We start from the raw sequence: 18,162 nt of genomic DNA, 5'->3' as shown, positions 1-18,162 counted from the left end.
ATTTAACTATTTTCTAACGAGATTATAAAGCTCACATACATTTGCCTAACATATGGGTTATTTTACCGTTGCAGGCTTTGGTGACTTTGTTCCTGCGCAGGGAGTGAAGGAAAATGTGAAACTGAGCATAGCCTTGTGTTCCATCTACCTCCTGTTTGGTATTGCTCTGTTGGCCATGAGCTTCAACCTAGTGCAAGAAGAAGTCATCAGCAACGTCAAGAACATGGCTAAAAGACTCGGGATCCTGAAGGATGAGGAGGGAGAAGATGAAGTGGAATGAAGACAAAGCTCGGCTGCAGTTGTGTAGTCACTTAGGGTGGAGGTAGACTATACTGTAGATGTTCATCATGCTACACAGAGCATAATTTAGATATTAGAAGTATGAAGGATTTTATAATTAATCATCAGTATTTGAGGATGAAGTGTGGGTATCTACTTAAGCTTAGATCCTTACGTATAGGATGAAAGGACAGCTGAAGTGCCCAGGCCTTGAGAAATATACAAATGTAAGTAGCACTGTAAAATTCAGGTCATGATGGAAACAGATTATGACTAATTCGTCGTAGAAGGTATGTTGTTGAGTCGTTATATACGGATAAGACATTATAACTTGCATCAGACTTATTTTGAGTGAAAAATGCAGTCATTAAACCTCACAGACAGAAACAGAGTAATGAGGTGAATATAGATGTTAAACTACAAAAACTTAATTTTACCAATGTTAAATCATCCAACTTAATTACTTAGCACACAGTGTATATGAAGGTGAATGCAATGTATAAAGCAAATATTTTTTAAAGAAAAATATAAATATATTGGAATAATTTGCATTTTGCTTCGGGACTGGCTGGGGGTGTAATGTTAAGTGGCGTTCCACAAGAGACTATATTAGGTCTGATCTTATTCATCGTAAACAATAATATTTTACCCAATTTTGACTTAAGAAGTGCACCTCCTTGTTGATGATACGAAGATGTTCCAAGATATTGCCTGATCAAGACCAAATACAGATTGAAAGGTTCTAGATAACATCTGTAAATAGTACAAGATAGTACATGGTTGATTTGCTTTTATCTAGGCAAATGGAAAATTATGTTTATTTGAACGATAAAAGAAATCACGGAGCATATTGTTTAAATGGAAAAAATTAGCCAATTGAGTTGAAGAAGACAGGTAAAGAAAAGTATCTAGATGTGGTGATGAACATGAAAACAAGGCGAACCTGATGATGAAGCCAGATCCTGCGAACATTCAGTTACTTGGATACTGTTTAAAAGACCTTCGATAGTTGTGCAATGCCCTGGTGCACCCACATATAAAATAAACTAATGCAGTATGGCATCCCTAAATGATGAAAGAAATTCATACAGTTGAAAGTGTTCAAAGACAGACAAATATATTCATAACACTGCTGAAGAACTTCGGTTATGAATATCGTCTGAGAAAGCTGAAGATTCCATCAATGGTGTACACTGTACACCGTGATACAGTGCTTGTATGATGGTGATGTTGATGCAAGGATTAAACCATAAAGTGTAATCCCCAGCCAGTGCCAGAGGTCACAGCTTTAAGATGTTTAGGATATTTCAACAAATCAAGTCGGGACAGAACAACTTCTCACTGCGGTTGGTTGAATAAGCACTGGATGAATCAAGATATTATATATAATTATATGCAATTCCAGATCCACTAGCTTTCTTGTTTCAGTACCAATTAGTGTTATACAGCGGATGAGGATGATCTGGACATACAGGTATGAAGCCTTGTCCAGAATGCATCTCGGTGACCTAAGCAAGAAAATCTGTGAACTTCAATTTGTTTTAACACATAAGCAATATTTTCTATCAATATCTGTATTGTATATTGATTTTCCCAAACTTAATATTCGATAATACACACAGCAGCTTGTTCATTCATTTAATTTACTATCTCTCTGTCACCGAGTGTCAGGACCCTTGCTCAAAACACTCACTCAAGGTTCTACTTTAAATAATTTGATAAAGAAATGAATAATTGCCGAAATATAATAATAAAAAAGATAAGAAAAACTTACTGGGAAAAAGTATGAAGATTTCTTCAATTCATGTAGTACTGTACAGTATTGTACTGCAATGAGTAAGGAGCTAACCAGTGTACCACAATGTACAATAATAGTACTTTCACCACTGTTTGTCTTCCCAGTAAGTACAGGTATAATACTATGCTAATATCATAAAGCTAAAAAAAATACGTAATTTAATATATTTTTTTAAAGTGTCAAATTTCTAACCAAACGAATATATAACATAAATGGACTTGTTCATCATCAACACTATTGACCTGCAGGCATCCAACATTACTGTTGTTAGATGAAATATTCATCAGAAGAGCTGAGGATAAACAGCACCTGTAGGATATTCTTGAAACAAAATATATGGATAATTAATTACCTTTCTAGTGTATTAGAAGTGCTTGTTGTCTCCAGTGAACTAGTCAGTGCATCCCTGCTGAATAACCCTGACTGCTCACTTGGCACATAAATATTCATTCCATCGTGTTTTCATCAGAGTCGAGGTCCATCACCCACTTCACCCTCTGAATATGGCAATTAAATTAAGCAATAACTTAACAATAATCCAAAATGCAAATTGCCAGGGCACAAATTTATTTCTTCTCTTAACTTTCATGTTAATGACTCCTGGAGGTTCATCACAGTTTGTAGAAGTACTGTATATCAAGGAGTAGATCACACTTTTGTAGAGTTTCTGTACGAAAGCAACACACTCCATTATTTGTTAAATAGTTTTGTATGTAAGTCCTCATTTCACTCTTGACAACGGTTATGTGTATAACGGTTTAATATACATTTCTCACTTATATCGCAGTTTTCCAGACAGTTTTTTAATGTTACTGTATTTATATTTAATTTTGTGTGTTTATTTTGATTATACTACAGAATGTAAGACTATGATTGTAGTCTGAGACTAACACCGTTCCAGCAGCCTCAGATGAGGTCCATGTTTTAATAAACCACCGTGAATTAGCACCAGGATGATAGTCTTGTCAAAGTTCAAAGATCAAAAATGTCAACAGATTTCATCAGTGATTATACAGTATACTTCATTTTTAGTCCATATAACACGCGGACTTTGAACATATAATCAACGACCTCACCAGCAAGCAATCGAACCCTCGACCTACTGGGTGGGACTAGGGAACGCTTACCGGCTAGCCCACAAGGACACTAAAAGCAGTTCTAGACTCTGTTATATTTCACACAAAGCCTGTTCATCGAGCTGATGGCGCCGTGAACCTCATTGGGAAACTGCCCGTGCCTCGTATGTGGTGTCAGTAGCATTTTACCGAATCCAGCTGGTATGAAGCGTTCCCTAGTCCCACCCAGTAGGTCGAGGGTTCGATTCCTTGCTGGTGAGGTCGTTGATTTTATATATATATATATATATATATATATATATATATATATATATATATATATATATATATATATATATATATATATATATAATATGCAGTGAATCAGCTGTTGTTTAGCTTGCCATTAATTCTCTTATAAGTCTTTACATATTTAAAAGACAAATATTTCTTAGTGGTCAACGTAGACGTAATGTATAATCAAATGGAAAACTAAACTCGGGCCACCCTTCTCTTTTTATTTTTTTATTTCCATGCTGTATCCTATATAGCCCCAGTGTCTTAGACTGCAAGGGAAATGGTAATGACACATTTGCTTAAGTATCTTTAGTCCTCTTGAGATTCTGTACTATTTTATTTCGAATATGCATTTACATCTTTTTCTTAAGGTTATCATAATGTCTTTGTTAATTATGTATGTGAGCTGGTCATCAGCGTGTGACTGACTTTGTGAGTATTAGTAATGCTAACTAGTGTTGTTGTGATGTTTATTTTGACTTTAAGTGAAAGATCTCTTTAAAGGATGATTTTAGATGGTGTTTATATAGTATGTATAGAATGGGTCTTGTTCCCTTTATTGTGTAGGAGGAGGGAGTCTATCCACATGTACTGTATTGGTGGAAGGAGTCTATCCACTTGTATTGAGTAGGTAGAGGGAGTCTCTCTACTTGTGCTATTGTACTGTGTAGGTGGAAGGAGTCTATCCACTTGTATTGTGTAGGAGGATGGAATCTATCCACCTATATTATATAGGTGGAGGGAGTCTATCCCCTTGTATTGTGTAGGTAGATGGAATCTATCTGCTTTTACTGTGTGGGGAGTCTCTCCACCTGTACTGTGTAGGTGGAGGTATTCTATCTACTTGTACTGTGTAGGTGGAAGGAGTTTAACTGCCTGTATTGTGTAAGTGGAGGGAGTCTCTCCACCTGTACTGTGTAGGTGGAGGTAGTCTATCCACCTGCATTGTGTAGGTGGAGGTAGTCTATCTACTTGTACTATATAGGTAAGAGTATTAAATATCCTATATATTGTTTATTATCCAACCAAGAATAAAAGAATTACTGTATTTCTATTATTAGGCTGATGAGTACAATCGTTCAGTTTCTTATAAGGAGTTCATCCTGGGCCGAGTGATTCTTTGATCCTGTGAACATTCAAAGATATAAAATTTCCTGTTCATGTGAAAATTCGGTTAAAATATATTGTGTACATGATGATTCAAAGTCAAAATTCCTTGTTTACGTCACTGGTGTTTATGATTTTTTTTTTTTTTTTTTGGTATCAGCTTACTAGCCTTTCGGGCGGTTGTCTATCCAGTGTAAGTATAAAAGGAGACCGGACTCCAGGACATGAAGACTAAGGAATGATTTTCATGATTATTCATATACAGTACCAAGGAAATGCTACACTAACTACAGTTCAGCTCGTTTTTGTAAAGTTATTATCGAACAGTTTTGAAAGTTTTATGATTTTTGTTTAGAATTATGTAGTTAGCATAATAATGAAGATACAGTATGCTTTCCTTTACTTCAGGTAGTCGACAATGTATTTGTATAATCTAGTCACGACTGTAGAATCTTTATTATGTAAGATGTAAAAAATACCTCTTCATTGTAAATCTTTGTTTTCTTTAATCCAAATTACATACCTTATACGAGTTTGAGTATTTTTCCCTCTTTGGGGCGTCAGCGTATGGAAAGAATGTTGGAATGAGGCAGGACATTAATTTCATCACGGAATTGGGGAGTCACACATTACTCAGGAGTGCAACTGCAGAGCACAGGAATGCATTAGTCTCAAAAGGATTATTGTAAGGCTCTTATGAGAGGAAGTGATAAATGAAAGACCCCATACAAAGAATTAGAAGGCCTAAATTTCTGTAGGAAGATATCTTTGATGCTCATTTAAATATTCCATCAAGTTCTGTTGAATTATGAAAGAAATTCTACCCAGTCCTACACACAAGAAAGCAAAGATAACATGACAGACTTCGTACAATGATGTGTGTGAGGGCAAGCAGGCTGTCTGAGGGAAACAGTGGCGTGTCCACAGAAATGTCCACATGATGAATGGGTAAAACAGAGAAGCGTAGAAGGCATGCACCGGCTCCTGAATGTACCTGAACCCGCTCCAGTGTTGGTCAAGTCTTGTCTTGAAAGAGCTCACACTCGGTGCCGTCACAACACTTTCTGGTAGATTGTTCCAAGAGTTTACAACCCTCACTCCGAAAAAGTTTGCCCTCATAGTTTTCTGGACTTGCGGCTTCTTCAATCTTGAGCTGTGACCCCTTGTGGGGCGAGCGTCCGCCAACTCCAAGTAAGGACACTCGACTGAGTAGTGCCCCCTCAACTAGGTCACCCCTTGCCCGTCTGTAATATAAACTAGGCAAGTTCAGGCGCTCTAATCTCTCAGGGTAGCTGAGGGGACCAGACGGGGTGACAGTACTCCAGATGGGGAAGCACTTCACTCTTGAAGATCGTTACGAGGGACGGACCGTCTAGATATATGAACGACCTTCTTATAAGACCCAATAATTTATTTGCCTGGTTTACCTTCTTCTCGCAATGACCCGAGAACTTCAGCTCATTGTCAACATACACACCTAGGTCCTTCTCACATTCAGTCTCAACTAGTGCAGTTTCTTCATCCCGTTGGGACATATGATACGCCTCCTTACCGTTGGTACGCTCCAGGTGCATCCTCTTACACTTCGTGACATTGAATCTCAGCAGCCATTTCTTCGACCATTCCTGGAGCCCACAGAGGTCCTTCTGCAGCTCTTCACAGTCCATTTGGTTCTTAAGTTCTCGAAATAACTTGGCGTCATCGGCAAACATTTGTATGGAGGAGTGTACAACGTCAGGCATATCATTTATGAAACAAACACAACAGCGGGCCCAATACACTGCCCTGTGGTACCCCACTTGTGACAGGTACGGATGACGATTTCGTGCCATTAATCACCACACACTGCTTGCGGTCATGTAGAAAGTCTTCTACCCATGCTAGGACATTTCCCCGAATTCCGTACCCTCCCAGTTTGATTTTCAGCCTTTCATGGGGTACACTGTCGAAAGCCTTGGCAAAATCTAGGTAAATATTGTAGATATTACCACCCCGTTTCAGAATATGGGTCCAAATATCCAATACCTTGAACAATTGTGTTAAGCAGGAGCGCCCCGGTATAAATCTGTGTTGGCAATCCTTTACAAGATTGCTTCGTATTAGATGTTCCATTGCGGCATCTCTGATAATACTCTCAAGTACTTTACATATTATGCTGGTCAGGCTCACCGGTCTATAGTTGTTCGTGGAGTGCCGATCGCCCTTCTTGAAGATAGGACTCACATAAGCCACTTTCCATTCACTGGACCATTTGTTCATCCAGGCATTTACAAAACAGGATCTTCAGGGGCTCTGCAAGCCCATTGCACAACTCTCTTAGCACTCTAGGATGCACCATGTCAGGGCCGGGACTCTTATGGACCTTTAGCCTGAACAGTTTATTTCTAATACCCTCTTCTGTGAACACAATGTGGGTCAGTGCTGTGTCGAACCGTCTGTCCTCAAACGCAGGAAGGTTAGCTGCATCCTCTCTTATGAACATCGAGGAAAAGAAGCTGTTCAATGCCTCAGCTTTATCCTGGTCAGAATCTGCGTAACTACCATCCACAAGCCTCAAGTCTGACACTCCTACTCGCGTTTTCAATTTCGACTTTGCATAGCGGTAAAACGCCTTTGGGTTTGACTTGAACTCGCTTGCAACCAGCCTCTGGAACTCCTTTTCAGCCCTCCTACACTCTATCTTTGCTTGGTTTCTGGCTCTTGCATACATCCTCCTGTCTTGCTCATCGGTTGACCCAACCCAAGTCTTGAATTTCTGGGTTTTCTTCTTAATTTTGTCGACCGCCGCATGGTTCATGTGTAGGGATCCCCTCGAATTCCTAGAAGCACTGGGTTTGGTCTTGCGGAGGAAATGCCAACTCACCAATTGATTCATACTCATGGATAAATGACTTGGTGAATACATTGGTAATATACATTGGGTATATATTTATATAATACAAATTGTGCTGTCACAATATGAATAAATACTCTGCCCATCGCATTTCCAGTATCATCACACCATCAACAATGTAAAGGAAAATAAATATCCATTAGGAAAACATAAGCTGGGGTGTTGAGCTGACTGACTTCTCTGTTCTCCTATTGGCTGTTATTTGGATTTACATTTTAGTCCACCAATCACAGTTAAGTAAGGGATTACTGGACGTATGCAATACGTACGGCGCTACGACCAAAAGCTTTAAGTCTCCAGGCAGGGGACGCCTCTAGTAGGGCCCCTGGGAAGGCCCCTGTGGGTACTGCAGCCCCTTGGGGCGCCACCGCCTATGAAAGGCCCCCTGGGGACACCACTGACCACAAAGAGAGTCCTTGGGGAATTCGTTGCCCTTAAGGAATGTCCCTGGAGGCGCCTTCGCCCCTTGGCGAGCCCCTAGGGTCGCTACCACCCGTGGGAGCCCCGCTCCCCCAGAATGACCCCTGGGGACTCCGCTGCCCCTGGCAGGGCCCCTGGAGGCGCCACCGCCTCTGGAAGGGCCCCGCTGGGAGCCATCACCCCTAACAGGGCCACTGGGGCTACCCCTACCCTTGGTACAGCCCCTGGCGGCCAACACCACAGAGAAGTCCCGTTGGGGGGCCGCTGCCCCTGGGAGGGCTTCTGTGGGCACCACCGCCTCTGTAAGGGCCCCTGGGAGCTCCACAGCCCATGTCAGGTCCCCTGATGCCTCTGCCGTTCATGAGACGGCAACTTGGAGGCGCCGTTACCTCTCAGAGGTCCCCTGGGAGCGCCGCTGTCCACTGGGAGGGTCTCTGGGGGCGCCACTTCCCCTGGCAGGGCCCCTGAGGGAGCCACCGCCTCTGGCAGGGCCCCTGGGGGCGCCATCATCCCTGGCAGTATCCCTTGGGGCGCCCTCTATCTTGGTAGGGCTCCTGGGGTCGTCACCACCCTAGGAGAGCCCCTGGGGGCGTCGCACCTGGTAGGACAAATGCAAGGGCCCGAAGGGGCACTGTCACTGTAGGGACCCTGGGGACAGTTGTTTTTGCACATTTAGAACAAAGGGAGATATGAATAAATACACCGGCCATCGCATTTCCAGTATCCTCACACCATCAACAATGTAAATGAGAATAAATATCCAACAGGAAAACATAAGCTGGGGTGTTGTGCTGACTGACTGCTCTCTTCTCCTATTGGATGTTATTTGGATTTACATTTTAGTCCACCAATCACAGTTAAGTAAGGGATTGCTGGACGTATGCAATATGTACAGCACTACGACCAAAAGCTATAAATCTCCAGGCAGGGGACGCCTCTAGTAGGGCCCCTGGGAAGGCTCCTGTGGGTACCGCAGCCCCGGGGGCGCCACCGCCTATGGAAGGTCTCCTGGGGGCATTGCTGGCCCTAAAAAAGCCACTAGGGGCGACGTTACCCCTTGGCGGGTCCCTGGGGGCACTGGTGCCCCTGGTAGGGCCCCTGTGGACGTCACCGCACCTGGTAAAGCCCCTAGGTGCGCCACCGCCCCTGGCATGGCCCCTGGGTGCGCTGCCACCCTTGGCAGGGACCCTGGGGGCACCGACACCCTTGGGAGAACCCCTAAGGGCGACGCACCCGGTAGGGCAAATGGGAGAGCCCCAGGGGGTACTATCACTGGATTGACCGTGGGGGCAGTTGTTTTTGCACATTTAGAACAATGATAGATATGAATAAAAACACCGCCCATCGCATTTCCAGTATTATCTCACCATCAACAATGTAAAGGAGAATAAATATCCAACAGGAAAACATAAGTTGGGGTGTTGTGCTGACTGACTGCCCTGTTCTCCTATTGGCTGTTACTTGGATTTACATTTTAGTCCACCAATCACAGTTAAGTAAGGGATTGCTGGACGTATGCAATATGTACGACACTACAACCAAAAGCTATAGGTCTCCAGGAAGGGGACGCCTCTGGTAGGGCCTCTGGGAGGGCCCATGAGGGTACAGCTGCCCCTTGGGGCGCCACCGCCTCTAGAAGGTTCCCTGGGGGCACCACTGACCATGAAAAGAGTCCTTGGCGGAGCTGTTGCCTGTAAGGAATGGCCCTGGGGGCGCCTTCGCCCCTTAGCAAGCCTCTGGGGTCGCTACCACCCCTGCGAGATCCCCTGGGAGTCCCGCTCCCCCAGAAGGGCCCCTGGGGACCTCGCCGCCCATGGAAGGGCCACTTAGGGGTGCCGTTATCCCTGGGAGGACCCATGGGAGGGCCGCTACTCCTGGCAGGGCACCTGAGGGCATCACCGCCTCAGGAAGGGTCCCGGTGAGCGCCATCATCCCTGGCAGGGCCCCTGGGGGCGTCCCCGCCCTTGGTAGGGTCCCTGTGGCACCAACACCTCTCAGACGTCCCGTGGGGGGCCGCTGCCCCTGGGAGAGCTTCTGTGGGCACCATTACCTCTGTAAGAGAACCTAGGAGAGCCAAAGCCCATTTCAGGTCCCCTGAGGCCTCCGCCGTTCGTGGGACGACCACCTGTAGGCGCCGTTACATCTCAGAGGACCCCTGGGAGCCCCGATGCCCACTGGGATGGCCTCTGGGGGGCGCTACTTACCCTGGCAGGGCCCCTGAGGGAGCCAATACCTCTGGCAGTGACTCTGTGGGCGCCATCACCCCTAGCAGAGTCCCTGGTGGCGCCCCCTCACTTGGTAGGGTTCCTGAGGGCGCCAAAACCCCTGAGAGAGCCCCTTGGGGCGTCGCACCTGACATGAAAAATGTGAGGTCCCCAGGGGGCACTATCAGTGTAGGGACCCTGGGGACAGTTGTTTTTGCATATTTAGAACAAAGGGAGATATGAATAATTACTCCGCCCATCGCATTTCCAGTATCATTCACCCAAGACAAGAAAAAACAAGAAAAGAAAAATCAAGAAAAGAAGACCAAGAAAAGACACGTTACCAAGAAACAAGAACACCACGAGAACCCAGGGGCAGAAGCCCACGAGACCAAGCTCACCATTCTCCGACTTCATCCACATCTACGAACACCTAGGGCACGATGACGACGAAGAACAGGACCCAAACAGTACTGAATGGACAGTCCAAGAGAGCAAGAAGAGGAGGAAAAGAGGAAAATCAACTTCAAGCTAACAATACCAAGACAGAAGACCATGATATTTCCTCCAAACAAGAAAACACCATACCCAATCAAGCGGACCAAGTACTGAGAAACTATTGCCCAACCTGACACGCACCTGACGTTTGACCTGACGCTTACATGACCCAGGGTCCTGCCACCTCCTCGCCGCGATCGGGGAGGTTGCTGCTGCCTCCAACTTAAAACCCAAAATAACGCAAGCGGTGTTTAGCGACTGCACCTTTTCTCTCCTTCTAAAATTCACTTCAATCCTCTCTTTATCCGTCCCCTGAACCTCTTTCCCCCCTGTCACTAGCCTTTATTCATTCATTCAAGTATCATCACACCACGAAAGGAGAATAAATATCCAACAGGAAAACATAAATTGCGGTGTTCTGCAGACTGAATGATCTGTTCTCCTATTGGCTGTTACTTGGATTTAAATTTTAGTCCACCAATCACAGTTAAGTAAGGGATTGCTGGACGTATGCAATATCTATGACACTACGACCAAAAGCTATAAGTCTCAAGGCAGGGGAAGCCTCTGGCTAGGCCCATGGGAAGACCCCTGTGGGTACTGCAGCCTCTTGAGACGCCACCGCCTCTGGAAGGTCCCCTAGGGGCACTGATGACCCTGAGGAGAGCCCCTGGGGGCATCGCTGCCTCTAAGAAGAGCTCCTGGGGCGACGTTACCTCTTGGCAGACCCCTTGGGGCTCCAGCACCCCTGAGAGGTTCCCTGGGGGCACCGATGCCCCTGGGAGGGACTTTGCACCCCACCTGAAAAGGCCCTTCCTTGGGTGCGCCACCGCTCCTGGCAGGGCCCCTGGCTGTGCCGCCACCCTTGGCACGGCCCCTGGGTGGGCCACCACCCTTGGCACGGCCCCTGGGGGCACCGACACTCCTGGAATAGCCCCTAAGGGCGACGAACCTAGTAGGGCAAATGGGAGAGCCCCAGGGGGCACTATCACTGGATTGACCGTGGGGGAAGTTGTTTTTGCACATTGAGAACAATGGGTGATTAGAGTAAAAACACCGCCCATGGAATTTCCAGTATCATCACACCATCAACAATGTAAAGGAGAATAAATATCCAACAGGAAAACATAAGTTGGGGTGTTGTGCTGACTGACTGCCCTGCTCTCCTATTGGCTGTTACTTGGATTTACAGTTTAGTCCACCAATCACAATTAAGTAAGGGATTGCTGGACGTATGCAATATGTACAACACTACGACCAAAAGCTATAGGTCTCCAGGCAAGAGACGCCTCTGTTAGGGCCTCTGGGAGGGCCCATGAGGGTACCGCCGCCCCTTGGGGCTCCACCGCCTCTGGAACGTCCCCTGGGGGCACCGCTGACCATAACGAGAGTCATTGGAAGAGCTGTTGCCCGTAAGGAATGGCCCTGGGGGCGCCTTCGCCCCTTGGCGAGCCCCTGGGGTCGCTACCCCCCCCTGCGAGGTCCCCTGGGAGCCCCGCTCCTCCACAATGACCCCTGAGAACTCCGCCGCCCCTGGAAGGGCCACCTGGGGGCGCCGATGTCCTTGGGAGGTCCCATGGGAGCACTGCTGCCCCTGGCAGGGGCCCTGGGGGCGCCACCGCTTCTGGAAGGGCCACGGTGGGCGCCATCACCCCTAACAAGACCCCTGGGGCCGCCTTCGCCCTTGGTAGGGCCCTTCAGGGCCAACACCCCTGACACGTCCCATGGGGGAGCTGCTGCCCCTGGGAGGGCTTCTGTGGGCATCCCCGCTTCTGTAACGGTCCCTGGGAGGGCCAGAGTCCAGGTCAGGTCCTCTGAGGCCTTCGCCTTTCATGAGACGGCCTCCTGGAGGCGCCATTACCTCTCAGAGGTCCCCTGGGAAAGCTGCTGTCCTCTGGGAGGGCCTATGGGGGCGCCACTTCCCCTGGCAGGGCCTCTGAGGGAGCCACCGCCTCTGGCAGGTCACCTGGGGGCGCCATCACCCCTGACAAGGACCCTGGAGGCGCCTCCTTCCTTGGTAGGGGTCCTGGGGGCGCCAACACTCCTGGGAGAGCCCCTGGGGGCGTTGCACTTGGTAGGACAAATGCGAGGGCCCCAGGGGGCACTGTCACTGTAGGGACCCTGGGGACAGTTGTTTTTGCACATTTAGAACAAAGGGAGATATGAATAAATACACCGCCCATCGCATTTCCAGTATCATCACACCATCAACAATGTAAAGGAGAATAAATATCCAACAGGAAAACATAAGCTGGGGTGTTGTGCTGACTGACTGCTCTGTTCTCCTATTGGCTGTTACTTGAATTTACATTTTAGTCCACCAATCACAGTTAAGTAAGGGATTGCTGGACGTATGCAATATGTACAACAATACGAGCAAAAGCTATAGGTCTCCAGGCAAGAGACGCCTCTGGTAGGGCCTCTGGGAGGGCCCATGAGGGTACAGCTGCCCCTTGGGGCGCCACCGCCTCTGGAAGGTCCCCTCGGGGCAACGCTGACCATGAAGAGAGTCCTTGGCGTAGCCGTTGCCCCTAAGGAATAGCCCTGAGGGCACCTTCGCCCCTTGACAAGCCCCTGTGGTCGCTACCACCCCTGCGAGGTCCCCTAGGAGCTCCGCTCCACAGAAGGGCCCCTGGGGACTCCGCCGCCCCTGGAAGGGCCACCTTGGGGCGAAGTTGTCTCTGGGAGGTCCTATAGGAGCACCATCGCCTCTGGAAGGGCCCCGGTGGGCGCCATCACCCCTAAAATGGACGCTCGGGGCGTCCCCGCCCTTGGTACGGCCCCTGGGGGCGACAACACCCTTGAGACGTCCTGTGGGGGAGCCACTGCCCCTGGTAGGCCTTCTGTAGGTACCACCGCCCCTGTAAGTGCCCCTGGGAGCGCCACAGCCCATGTCAGGTCCCCTGAGGCCTCCGCCGTTCGTGAGACGGCCACCTGGAAGCGCTGCTGCCCACTGGGAGGGCCTCTGGGGCTACCACTTTCCCTGGCAGGGCCCCTGAGGGAGCCACCGCCTGTGGCAGGACCAAGGAGGGCGCCATAACCCCTTGCAGGGACCCTGCCGACCCGCCCTCCCTTTGTAGGGCTCCTGGGAGCGGCAACACCCCTGGGAGAGCCCCTGGGGGCGTCGCACCTGGTAGGACAAATGCGATGGCCCCATGGGGCACTGTCACTGTAGGGACCCTGGGGACAGTTGTTTTTGCACATTTAGAACAAAGGGAGATATGAATAAATACACCGGCCATCTCATTTCCAGTTTCATCACACCATCAACAATGTAAAGGAGAATAAATATCCAACAGGAAAACATAAGCTGGTGTGTTGTGCTGACTGACTGCTCTGTTCGCCTATTGGTTGTTATTTGGATTTACATTTTTGTCCACCAATAACAGTTAAGTAAGGGATTGCTGGACGTATGCAATATGTACAACACCACGACCCAAAGCTATAGAACTCTTGGCATGGGGCTCCTCTGATAGGGCCCCTGGGAGGGCCCCTGAGGGTACCGACACCTTCAGGAGAGCCCCTAAGGGCGACGCACCTGGTAGGGCAAATTGGAGGGCCCCAGGAGGCACTATCACTGGATTGACCGTGGTGGCAGTTGTTTTTGCACATTTAAAACAATGGGAGATATGAATTATAACACTGTCTATCGCATTTCCAGTATCATCTCACCATCAACAATGTAATGGAGAATAAATATCCAACAGGAAAACATAAGCTGGGGTGTTGTGCTGACTGACTGCCCTGATCTCCTATTGGCTGTTACTTGGATTTACATTTTAGTCCACCAATCACAGTTAAGTAAAGAATTGCTGGACGTATGCAATATGTACGACAATACGACCAAAAGCTATAAGTCTCCAGGCAGTGGACGCCTTTCGTAGGGCCCCTTGGAAGGCCCCTGAGGGTACTGCAGGCCCTTGGGGCGCCACCGCATCTGAATGGCCCCTGAGGGCACCTCTGACCCTGAGGACAGCCCCTGGGGTCAACGCTTCCCCTAAGAAGAGCCCCTGGGGGCGACGTTACCCATTGGCGGGCCCCTGGGGTCGACGTTACCCCTTGGCGGGCCCCTGGGGGGCCACCACACCGGAGAGCTCCCCTGGGGACACCGGTGTCCCTGGGATGGACCAAGTGGGCGCCACCGCATCTGGGAAGGCCCCTGGGTGCGTCACCGCCCCTGGCAGGGCCCCTGGGAGCGCCGCCACCCTTGGCAGGGTCCCTGGGGGCACCGACACACCTGGAAGAGCCCCTAAGGGCGACGCACCTGGCAGGGCAAATGGGAGAGCCCCAGGGGGCACTATCACTGGATTGACCGTGGGGGCAGTTGTTTTTGCACATTTAGAGCAATGGGAGGATATGAATAAAGACACCGTCCATCGCATTTCCAGTATTATCTCACCATCAACAATGTAAAGGAGAATAAATATACAACAGGAAAACATAAGTTGGGGTGTTGTGCTGACTGACTGCTCTGTTCTCCTATTGGCTGGTAATTGCATTTACATTTTAGTCCACCAATCACAGTTAAGTAAGGGATTGCTGGACGTATGCAATATGTACAACAATACGACCAAAAGCTATAAGTCTCCAGGCAAGAGACACCTCTGGTAGGGCCTTTGGGAGGGCCCATGAGGGTACAGCTGCCCCTTGGGGCGCCACCGCCTCTGGAAGGTCCCCTGGGGGCACCCTCTGACCATGAAGAGAGTCGTTGGCGGAGACGTTTCCTCTAAGGAATGGCCCTGGGGGCGCCTTCGCCCCTTGGCTCGCACTTGGGGTCGCTACCACCCCTGCGAGGTCCCCTGGTAGCTTCGCTCCCCCAGAAGGGCCCCTGGAGATTCCGCCGCCCCTGGAAGGGCCATCTAGGGGTGCCACTGCTCCTAGCAGGGCCCCTGGGAGCGCCCCCGCTTTGGAAAGGTCCCTGCGGTCGCCAACACCCCTGAGACGTCCCGTGGGTGGGAAGGGGGGGGGTGCGCTGCCCCTGGGAGGGCTTCTGTGTGCACCACCGCCTCTGTAAGGGCCCCTGGGAGCGCCAACACCCCTGAGAGAGCCCCTTGGGGCGTCGCTCCTGGTAGGACAAATGCGAGGGCCCCAGGTGTCACTGTCACTGTACGGACTCTGAGGACAGTTGTTTTTGCACATTTAGAACAAAGAGAGATATTGTGTTGGTCACACAATATATATATTTGTATATATATATATATATATATATATATATATATATATATATATATATATATATATATATATATATATATATATATATATATATATATATATATATATATATATTAGTTCTTAATTTGATAAGTAGCAGGGCTGAAGACTTTGTTGGTTTTATTTTATTGAAGAAAAATATAGTTTCACAGGTACTGAGTTCAGTTGAGAGTATATTGTACCTTCTCTTCTATACTAAGGGAAATGTCTTAGTGCACTTATAGGAGAACACTTAAGTGAGTGTTCACTGGGTAACAGGTGATATGATAGTCTCTCTCTCTCTCACGCGCATCCTGTGAGGCAAGGCGCCTTACAGGATACGCGTCAGGTTGTTGTCCGTGCTCCTCACAGGATGTCGTTGTTGAAAAGTGTTGACCCAACTTGACCTCGCTAGCTCCATGGAGGAACAGTGCCGGATTTAGACCTGTGGAGGCCCATGGGCAGCCTCTTTGTGGAGGCCCCCCTCATTATAACTACCCAAGAGGGTGGTGTGGCGAGTGAAGCGAGCCTAAACATCTGGGAGTTCCGGGGGGCGCTGTAAGCCCCCCGGGAAAATTTTGAAATTTGAACACTTCTTTGGAGAATTTTGAAGCCATATGCAGTTATATTGAGGAAATTAGAACATTGAGAAATTTTTAATTAACTGTATATTTATTGATAGTGTACAAATTCCCAATTCCCTCCGACCGACTGTTAACAAACACAGAGCCCTGATGGCATTCGTAATGGAAGTGATAATGAAACAAATATTTTATTTGTTTTTTTTAATCTCAATTTCGTTATTCCATGTAGTTCATTTTTAATCAATATATGTTTGTGGAATTCTAAATATATTATTAGCAACACAAACAATAGCATTCATTAAAAATATACTGTTCATAGAAAACCAGGTATTCGTGAATTTCAAGGAGTAGCTAGCCTAATTTCTATCACACTTCTTGCTGAACATGGTTTTAAGTGATGGAAAAGATAAACATGAATTTTAAAGAATGAAAATAAAAATAATCCAAATGAATAAAATATTGTAATATGTGGAGGCCCCTGGGCAGCTGCCCACTTTGCCCACTCCTGAATCCTGCCCTGGGTCTTGGGTATATATTTATCGATAAACGGGTCACTTTATGATATTCAACGTAGTGTCTGTGTTCTTGTACCTTAATGAGTCAGGCCAGTTGATACCACTCATCTCTTCCCTCATCCCGTTGTAATTTCCCTTGTAATATTTGCACCTTGGCCTGGCCTTATCCTGAACTAGGTAACAGTTAAATCTGAATGACAACACTATATGGTGACTGGTGCCAACTGGGGCAAGGTGTTCCAGTTTTGCTACCATACCCTCCTCGTTTGTTATGATGAGGTCAAGTTGCTTGGGTGTTTGCTCCCCTCTGTAATGTGTCGGGTCTCTAAAATGTTGGAACAGAAAATTATCTCTCAGAGTTTCTACAATAAGAGTAGCAGGGTTATTCAAGTCATTTGGGGTGGACTCGTTTCTCCAGTCGATGTCGCCATAGTTAAAGTCCCCCGTGATAAAGAGGTGGCTAGTGTTTAGCATTGCCGCGTTGTTTATTAAGGTTCTTAAGTTTCTTTGATTTAGTGGGCCACAGTTTGGGGATCTGTAGATACACCCGACGATAAGTAAGTCCCCTCTCTTTAATTTAATTTTACACCATTTGCTAAGTACACTGTATTTTGCAGGGTGTGGTTAGAAATGTAATTGTTTACACGGCGCTCGCCTTCTCCTGTCCGGTAGGCGGAGCTGGTGCCGCCTCCCGGGTTGGGGTTAGAGCGGGTGGAGGGTGCACTGGTGCCCCCTGGCCCTGTGTCGGCACACTTGCTTCCACTACCCTCCCCCTGAGTATAACCCATGTACACCCGTCCCCGTTCTTCCTTAACTCTTCTGCTTCAAGTCCTGCAGGAGCTTCTTGTGCTGTTCCCTCTGTATTACCGTGCGATCTGGGTGAATGAATACATCCCGAAATGCCTCACTCCTTGCTAAGTTTTTTGCCTGCCGAATAACCTGCCATTTCTCTTCCCCGCTCGCTAGTGCGATCCTGAGGGGACGAGGCTTATCCCCCTGTTTTTGTCCCAGCCTCCTCACATCCTGAGGGGTTGATGGAATCTTCAGAACCTCTGTACAAATATTTTGAAACAGCGTCTTATCGTGTGTTACCTTACTCACAGTTCCCTCCGCCTGGCTCTCTGGGACTCCAAAAACTATTACATTGTTCCTGCGCTGGAAACGTTCCTGGTGTTCATTTCTTCGACACACTTCTTCAGAGTCCCAATCTGCTGTAGAACCTGTTCTGATCCTGCATTACTCCCCGCCCTCTCACGTGGCCCTGCTAATATGTCAGCATAACTCCTCTTAGCAACCACCTCCATTCTATCTGCTATTTC

At 47.8% G+C, this 18,162-nt stretch overlaps 1 protein-coding gene across 3 annotated transcripts in view; it reads left to right on the top strand.

Moving 5' to 3' along the window:
* The window catches only part of LOC121856425, a 99,644-nt gene extending 96,447 nt beyond the window's left edge, over nucleotides 1-3,197 (top strand). For 2 of the 3 annotated variants that reach the window (XM_042352038.1, XM_042352025.1), the window contains one exon: nucleotides 75-3,196. In XM_042352038.1, the coding sequence (XP_042207972.1) occupies nucleotides 75-280 (206 nt within the window). In that variant the 3' untranslated portion in view covers nucleotides 281-3,196. Of the gene's footprint in view, nucleotides 1-74 lie in introns of all 3 variants that reach the window. The other variant, XM_042352033.1, reaches the window with a different exon arrangement.
* Nucleotides 3,198-18,162: the final 14,965 nt, after the last annotated feature.

The sequence above is a fragment of the Homarus americanus genome, unplaced genomic scaffold (assembly GCF_018991925.1).
Source record: "Homarus americanus isolate GMGI-L3 unplaced genomic scaffold, GMGI_Hamer_2.0 scaffold1024, whole genome shotgun sequence".
NCBI classification, from domain to species: Eukaryota; Metazoa; Arthropoda; class Malacostraca; order Decapoda; family Nephropidae; genus Homarus; species Homarus americanus.
The sequence above is the reverse complement of the archived record's forward strand: the minus strand, read 5'-3'. Positions and strand labels throughout refer to the sequence as shown.